Genomic DNA, 8,542 nt, shown 5'->3' with positions numbered 1-8,542 from the left:
CACACACACACACACACACACACACACACACCTCGTTGGAGTTGGCTCCCTCCTTGTTCTTCATGAGGTTGGGGTTGAGGATCCCCATGACGGCCACACACACACACACACACACACACACACACCTCGTTGGAGTTGGACCCCTCCTTGTTCTTCATGAGGTTTGGGTTGAGGATCCCCATGACGGCCACACACACACACACACACACACACACACACACACACACACACACACACACACACACACACACACACACACACACACACACACACACACACCTCGTTGGAGTTGGATCCTTCCTTGTTCTTCATGAGGTTGGGGTTGAGGATGCCCATGACGGCCACACACACACACACACACACACACACACACACACACACACACACACACACACACACACACACACACACACACACACACACACACACACACACACACACACACACACCTCGTTGGAGTTGGACCCTTCCTTGTTCTTCATGAGGTTGGGGTTGAGGATGCCCATGACGGCCACACACACACACACACACACACACACACACACACACACACACACACACACACACACACACACACACACACACACACACACCTCGTTGGAGTTGGACCCTTCCTTGTTCTTCATGAGTTTGGGGTTGAGGATGCCCATGACGGCCACACACACACACACACACACACACCTCGTTGGAGTTGGCTCCTTCCTTGTTCTTCATGAGGTTGGGGTTGAGGATGCCCATGACGGTGCCCGTGTCGGTCTTCCACAGCTCCGCGTGCACGCTGCCGAACAGGAAGAGGGACACGTACACTTCCAGGTTATGGAGGTCATTCAGCTTCCAGATGCTGAACGTCTTACCCTGAATAAGAAAGGAAGGGAAGAAATGTTAGGAGAGGACAGGAGAATAAAGGAGGAGGAGAGGATTGGAAAGGAGAGGAGAGGAAGAGGAAGAGGAAGAGGAAGAGGAAGAGAAAGAGGAAGAGGAAGAGGAGAGAGTCGAGGAGAGAAGGGCAGACGAGAGGGGGCGAGAGGAGAGGAGAGCAGAAGATGCAAGAGGAGAGGAGAGGAGAAGATGCGAGAGGAGAGAGAAGAAAAGATAGGAGAAGAGAAGAGAAGAGAAGAGAAGAGAAGAGAAGAGAAGAGAAGAGAAGAGAAGAGAAGAGAAGAGAAGAGAAGAGAAGAGAAGAGAAGAGAAGAGAAGTCACGAGAATATGTAAAAATGTGACTATGTGGTGCCCGTCGTCTATTGAACAGCTACAGTTGGGAGTGAAACAGCAGATGGTACCCACGTCTTTCTTGCTCTGTGGTGTGATCTTGTTGACCAATACGGCGAAGGTCACCCAGTCGCTATCCTCCAGGTTGTCACGGGCGATGCGCTCGGGCAGCTGGGACAACGGCAGCATCTTCCGGGCCGACATCTTATGGTCCAGGTCTATGGAGGAGATCCGCGGACGCCTGCGGTAAACAATAAATACACATTAGAAAATACATAAACAAAAGCAGTGGAAATGTAAATGTAATCTTATGATCCAGGTCTATGGAGGAGATCCACGGACGCCTGCGGTGAACAATAAAAAATAGGTATATAAGGTAGTAAAAAAGTAAATGTGGGCTAATGGACGAGATACACAGAAGACTGTAGTAAAATAAATGAATATATACAGTATATCAAATAAATAAATACACAAATAAATAAATGAATGAAGAAAAAGGAAATAAATGAAATCTACCTTTTGAACCGTCTCTGATACAAACTCAGTTAATCAATCAATCAATAACATCTATCAGAAACCAGCAATGCTAAATACTAGCCACCAGCAATGTAAAGAGGGAATATATCGCCTGTTTAATCCATGGAGGTAGTATAAGAACTGGAGAGAGTGAATAAGTCCCGCCTCCAGTCATTTCAATGGGAAATGCTAGGCTAGTGAATTCAGTCAAAATTGAACGAATTTTTCAGCTTCAAAGATGGAGTCGTTTCCCGCCAGTTTACTCAGCCAATTACATGCCACGTTGATGACTTACTTACGATTGACCAGAAAGATATATGGAAGACGGGCATTGGATGCATGGAGGTGCCCAACCACACACCTGTATAGGTATGTGTGCCCAACACTAAACTCGCGCACCCACCAATCGCGTCCACCCTCTTTGAGCGAAGTGGTGGCGGAATTGTGACGAGGAAGTGCCTTGCTAATCGGCGAAGCTAATCAGCCAAATCCTGACCCCCTGTTTCAATGTCCAGGACTGATGGCCAAGCAACAGGTGATGAGAATGATGATGATGATGACAATGATGAAGAGCAGGTGTCACCTACCGTAGCCTCAGGCCAGAGAACTTCTCCACGGTGACGTCATGATTGACAGGGGGCCGAGGCGTTCCCTGTCGCGCCATTGGCTGGCTGCTGCTGCTGGTGGGGGGCGGGGACTTGAGGGCATTACTGGCTCCGATTGGCTGGGACTGGCTGCCAAGGCCACTCTTGCTCGGTGGGCTTTGAATCTGAGACGACGCTCCTGTAGGTGGCAATGCAATGATCAAAAGGGGTGTTTGTGTGTGAACAATAATGATATAGAGTATTAAAAATGTCGTTAGTCAAGGTGGTGGGGGGTTAGCCTGTATCAAGGACACGTGCCCCTCATCATTGGAAAGGCTATAGGTATTTGTAGTCAAGTGGGGCAGCTTAACACTAAGGTGCTGGGTTGGGGGGTGGGGGTGTCTGAGATGGCCGCAGAAGTATCTAATACAGTCCATTTTCAGGTGTAAAGTAACATAAAAAAAACAACTTGCATCCAGAGAGAAAAAACAGCGCTGTTAATATCTCTAATGACACTCATCCCATCCCATTTTCTACCTGCTTTGGACTGGTGTGCCGCTCTGGGCTTCTTAGAGGAGCCGACAACAGTGGTGGGAGAAGACTTGGAGCTGGACGCTGCTGTAGGAGATGACTTGGCAGCAGCAGTAGTAGATGAAGTTGATTTTGGGGTCTTGAAGGCTGCCTGCTTGCCAGATGGTGAGGACACCGAGGCTCCCCCCTTGGGCTTCAAGGTGGGGGTGCTGGGGGCAGGTTTGGGTTTGGGTTTTGGTTTCGGAGGGGGGCTCTTGAGTGTGGAGGGGGGGCTCTTGAGTTTGGGAGGGGCGCTCCTGCCGCCCCCGCCGCCCCCCTGCGAGGCCTGCAGCTGCTCCTGGAGCCTCTGCATCTGCTCCTGCATGCGCCGCAACTCAGCTGCAGTCAGAGGCACAGGGAGACAGATACAGTAAATATACCAAGTGAACACACACACACACACACACACACACACACACACACACACACACACACACACACGTGCGCACACACACACGTGCGCACACACACACGTGCGCACACACACGCACGCACACACGTTCGCACACACACACACACACACACACACACACGTACGCACACACACGTACGCACACACACGTACGCACACACACGTACGCACACACACACACACACACACACACACACACACGTACGCACACACACACACCCGCACGCATGCACACACACGTGCACACACACACACGTGCACACACACACAACTTTTTTTGATCATGATAAGCCTTGAAACACATAAAACTTTTTTTTGGATCATGATCAAACAAGATGAAACAAACAAGACAAATTTGGTTTTCACTTTTTTGCATTTCAGGTTGGAAAGTACAGTAGTCTAAACACACCGCCATCGTCAGCTGACGCAAAATTAGTGAAGAATAATGCAGCCCAGGCAGTTTAAAAGACAAAAACAGGTGTAACAAAGTTCATTCTGAGTATGCACATTTTAAAATGAAAAGTCTACTGCACTCACCTTCTAAATCCTCCTTTGACCTGTTGTGGGACTCTTCCTCCTTCTCTTCCTCTTCTTCTTCTGCTGCTGGTTCTTCTGTTTGTCCATCCTCCTCTTCCTCCTCTGGCTCCACGTATCCCTCTCCATCCTCCTCATCGTTATCAAACAGGTCATCTAGGTTATCCTCCTCCTCACCTCCTCCTCCTCCTCCCCCCACTGCTTCCTCCTCCTCCTCCTGCTCCTCATCGAACATCGACAGCAGCAAGTCCAGGTTGTCATCGTCTAAACAACATCAAAAGACACAGGAGAGAGCACAGAATTGTCATCATCTAAACAAAAGAGGACTGCAGGGTGAAAAAACAGTGTGATCAAATTTACATTTGCCTTTGAAAAAAATGGATATTCTTGGGACCCCCTCAAGAAGTTGATCCATCTTTAGCCTTTATCTCACAGTAAAAAAATTGAAATTATAAGAATGAGAAAAGACTGGATGAGAATGAACTTGGCTCAATACCACGAGTCGTCAAAATAAGTCAGGTCAAGTCAAGTCAGTGTATTGTATCCCAGTGGGGGCAAATACTTCTGCATGCCAAGCCAAAATAACACTTTGGACAAACTAGGCAGCACAAACAACAATACACAAGACTGCATCACAAGTGTGAATCACACTTTCTCATGTCCATTCTGAATTTCTATCTTGAAGAGACAATAAAGGATAATCGAATCTAATCTAATAACAAGCATGAATAAATAATTCAAGATACGCCATGCATGTGGTTATAACTAAATCATATCGAAAGAGCATAAGTGATGGAAACATTTTGTGTAGGCCTATGTGTATAACAGTGCACATGGCAGCATTAAGTGTCTATTAGAGAAAACAAACACATTAAAAAACCGATTGCTGCAGCCTACAAAGGAGTGTGCCTTTGAATGTCATGAAAGTTGACACTATGAAACGGGCAGCTAAAGGAAGGGTAGAAAGGGGAATAGAACGGGGGTAGACTGCCTCCTGCAGAACCAGGTTCTCAAATAACTTGTAGACAGTTTTACGATGTCATGACATGCAAACGCCACAATGAAACGCCATAACTAGCGTACAGAAATATGAAATGACAGGGTGGAAGTCGGCTTGATACAATGTGAACGTGAAAATGGTGAAGTGAACATGTTAGGAACATGTTTCGTTACATTTTGACCAAAACTCACCTGCCATGTTCCCTGATCACTGTCGTTGACACACAGGTATAATCCAATAAATGTATGAATAACTTGTCGATTGTTTTGACTCCTCTTTCTCCTATTTCAACGAAATTTGACTTGGTAAGACAACAGGCTAGTTCACAGGACAATCGTGGGCTTATTTGTCCCCTTCTGTGTACCTGTCCTCACAGATTTACAGCGACATCTAAATACGTTGGAGAATTACCCTATGACTAAATCGTCAGTCAACATTCAATACTTTGAAACCTTTTGAACGATTTTATGTTTCTACTTTTTAGCCACCTAACCCAGCCACTGCGTTGCAGAGAGTGGCGCCAGAAATGTTAAAAGAGGATCTACGAAACAAACCCTCATTTGCATGTAGGTGCCCGATAATAAATCTGCACAAAAATAATTCATAAACATTATACATAAGGTGATTGTGAGACATAATCACATCTAAAATGTTTAATAGTTACGTCTCCTTCATCTTATATTTTGATTTCAGCATAGTGTTCAAATCCATTCTTTTATTTCTGTTTTACTCGCGACAGGCATATTTTACAATGCCCCATATCAGGTCCTGCGCGTGTCCAACCGGAAACAGGAACTGGCTATGTTTACAATTATGAATGGTGGCGGGTTTGTTTGGGTGCCGTGTTTTGCTCACATATCTGTGATTTTACTGGTTTAGGAACGCAGTTTGTTCATCTCCCGGATAAAACAAGGCGCTCAAAGTTACAGGCACAGGTAAATTGAAGCAATCAACGTTTTTACAACTACTACTGCCATGATTGAAGGCATGAAACGCGCTGCTGAAATGGCGGTGGTCCCGATGTCGGTGAATAGGCCAAGGCACGAGCTTGTTGTCGCTGCCCAGTCCCACTCACAACCACAACAGCTGATTTCCACGGGCCCTCCTCGGACCTCTAGTCTGCAGGCCCCGATCATGCTCATGGCCGGACACGAAGGTGAGGTGTACTGCTGTAAGTTTCACCCCAATGGCGCCACTTTGGCCTCGGCTGGCTTTGACCGTCTCATTCTGATGTGGAACGTGTATGGAGACTGTGAGAACTACGCCACACTGAAGGGCCACAGCGGAGCGGTGATGGAGCTGCAGTACAACACCGACGGTAGCCTGTTGTTCTCTGCAAGTACTGATAAGACTGTGTGTGTTTGGGACGCAGAGTCAGGGGAGCGTGTGAAACGTCTCAAAGGCCACACATCCTTTGTCAACTCCTGCTGCCCTGCACGCCGAGGCCCCCAGCTAGTCTGCACAGGCAGCGACGACGCCACAGTCAAGCTGTGGGACACCAGAAAGAAAGCCCCTGTGCACACGTTCCAGAACACCTACCAAGTCCTCAGCGTCACCTTCAACGACACCAGCGACCAGATCATGTCCGGTGGCATCGACAACGACATCAAAGTGTGGGACCTGCGACAAAACAAGGAGATCTACAGCATGCACGGACATGGCGACTCGGTCACCGGCCTCAGCCTGAGCCCCGAAGGCTCCTACCTGCTGTCCAACTCCATGGACAACACGGTGCGCATCTGGGACGTCAGGCCCTTCGCTCCCAAGGAGAGGTGCGTCAAGATCTTCCGTGGCAACGTTCACAACTTCGAGAAGAACCTGCTGCGCAGCTCGTGGTCCCCTGACGGCAGTAAGATCGCGGCGGGCTCCGCGGACCGGTTCGTGTACGTGTGGGACACCACGTCTCGCAGGATACTCTACAAGCTGCCGGGACACGCAGGCTCTGTGAACGAGGTCAGCTTCCACCCGGAGGAGCCTGTCATCGTCTCGGGGGCCAGTGATAAACGGCTGTTCATGGGAGAGATCAACTGAGAACCAATGGGGAGGACTGGGCGCTCATGATGAGGGACTTATTTTGGGAACTGGAGGGACAGAGAGTGTGCAGGAAAGGAACTGAAAACATACGTGGGGGAGATCAACTAGGTCTCTTTCTCTGACCTAAGATCTGGAGTGCGGAGTCCGCACACTTTTTATTTTATTTTTTTTTGGCAGGATTACGTTTCAACCTCTGTCTTCTTGAGATTCTCTCAGAGAGAAGTGTGGACTCCTCGCTCCAAAACCTCTATCAGCCTTTGTCCTGCACCTTCCAACGTGATTAATAAAAGTACTCTACCTTCACCTGTGATGTGCACAATCTCCACCCTTGACTGACGACTAAACCACCAGTAGGGACAGTGCCCACTCATGATTAGGGACTACTGACAATTCACATGGCGTAGATCAACAGCTCAGCAGAGCAGCTGAAAAGAGCAGAAGAAACAGTGATGAGAAAGAAACTATTTTGAGGATTTTTAGTTGATGTGTGCTGCTGCTGAGTTGATTTGGGGACTTGTTGGAAAGACGAGAACTGAAATGGTGCTCCAAAAAAGCATAAAAAGAGAACTGAAAGGAGGGTAAACCTGAGAGGATCTGCTGAAGGATCTATTTGTAAAAGGATCTGCTAAAATGATCCCAAACACTGCAAGGGGAGAGGGGAGCATTTATGATGACTGTAACATGAAAAATTGAAAGAAAAATGTCTGCACACTTAAATCCCCTTTGAGTTCTTTTTAATAATAGGCCAAGCTTTCGGTCTACAGACCTTCCTCAGGGCTCAGTACAAGGTCAGTAGACCGAAAGCTTGGCCTATTATTAAAAAGAACTAGCCTAGAAATCTAGACGCCCCTAGTGGCCGCAAAATGAATTTGCTGTAGGGGTTTTTGGCGCGGCCAGGCTAAAAAAGAACCCAAAGGGGATTTAAGTGTGCAGACATTTTTCTTTCAATTTTACACAGTTTTTGTTTATGTTTGGCACCTTTTCATCGAGAGTGCGGTGTGATCCGGTGAAACACAGATGACTAACATGTACAATATTGCAAATGTTTTTTTTTTCTTCTCTCAATGCAGTCTGTAACGGACTGAGTTTTTATTATTGTTTATCACTACTGTGTTGTAAAAAGAGAAAGAGAGAATGTTTTTTTTAAATATTAAATGAAAAAAAAAACAAGTGTACAAGTTGTGTGCAACGTCAATGAAAGCAACACACACACACACACCCCTCAACCCTCTGGCCTTTCCCCCTTTGTGTAGGCAACATTCCTAATCAGCAGTTGCCTTCTGTGCTATGCCATCAGACTGTATATTTTAACCAAAGCGGCTTACAATCAAGGGCATATTCACAGTGTACAACACTTGCCGATACAAAGTGCACAGGAAATAAACAAACAAATAGGTTAAAAATGCAAATTGGGTGACACATTTCTGCACATCTGAAAACAAGCACTGTGGTGTGGTGAAGGGACTCTTAAACTTGTGCAGAGGAAATCTGAAGCAGTCAGTGTCGGATACAAAAAATTACAGAGGGGCAGAGAAGGGCCCACATGTTTTGAAAGGGGCCCACCTTAATGCGGCGCTTTACGGCGCTTTGAGTATGAATGAGTACGAGTATGAATAGTCTGCCGCTTTCGACGATATCATTAACGGTTCTTGAGCCAAATGGCGGGAAGTACACACATGAAC

At 47.1% G+C, this 8,542-nt stretch overlaps 2 protein-coding genes across 2 annotated transcripts in view; one reads left to right on the top strand and one right to left on the bottom strand.

Annotated features, from left to right (window-relative positions):
- Positions 1 to 5,325, bottom strand: part of mcm10 (minichromosome maintenance 10 replication initiation factor) — a 23,149-nt gene extending 17,824 nt beyond the window's left edge. Inside the window, exons 1-6 of the mRNA XM_063217783.1 lie at positions 5,018 to 5,325; positions 3,830 to 4,090; positions 2,848 to 3,219; positions 2,314 to 2,509; positions 1,286 to 1,451; positions 682 to 855 (exon numbers count right to left, since the gene is read on the bottom strand). Coding sequence (XP_063073853.1) covers positions 682 to 855; positions 1,286 to 1,451; positions 2,314 to 2,509; positions 2,848 to 3,219; positions 3,830 to 4,090; positions 5,018 to 5,024 — 1,176 coding nt within the window. The 5' untranslated portion in view covers positions 5,025 to 5,325. The remainder of the gene's footprint in view (positions 1 to 681; positions 856 to 1,285; positions 1,452 to 2,313; positions 2,510 to 2,847; positions 3,220 to 3,829; positions 4,091 to 5,017) is intronic.
- A 331-nt stretch (positions 5,326 to 5,656) lies between these two features.
- LOC134464128 (U5 small nuclear ribonucleoprotein 40 kDa protein-like) lies at positions 5,657 to 7,317 on the top strand. The gene has a single exon (XM_063217588.1). The coding sequence runs from the start codon at positions 5,802 to 5,804 to the stop codon at positions 6,855 to 6,857; it is 1,056 nt and encodes a 351-aa protein (XP_063073658.1). The 5' UTR covers positions 5,657 to 5,801; the 3' UTR covers positions 6,858 to 7,317.
- The last annotated feature ends 1,225 nt before the right edge of the window (positions 7,318 to 8,542 follow it).

This window comes from Engraulis encrasicolus, chromosome 15 (genome assembly GCF_034702125.1).
Source record: "Engraulis encrasicolus isolate BLACKSEA-1 chromosome 15, IST_EnEncr_1.0, whole genome shotgun sequence".
NCBI lineage: Eukaryota > Metazoa > Chordata > Actinopteri > Clupeiformes > Engraulidae > Engraulis > Engraulis encrasicolus.
The sequence above is the reverse complement of the archived record's forward strand: the minus strand, read 5'-3'. Positions and strand labels throughout refer to the sequence as shown.

Coding starts and splice junctions, on each gene's coding strand:
- LOC134464128 (XM_063217588.1), top strand. CDS start 5,802: ATGATTGAAGGCATGAAACGCGCTGCTGAAATGGCGGTGGTCCCGATG.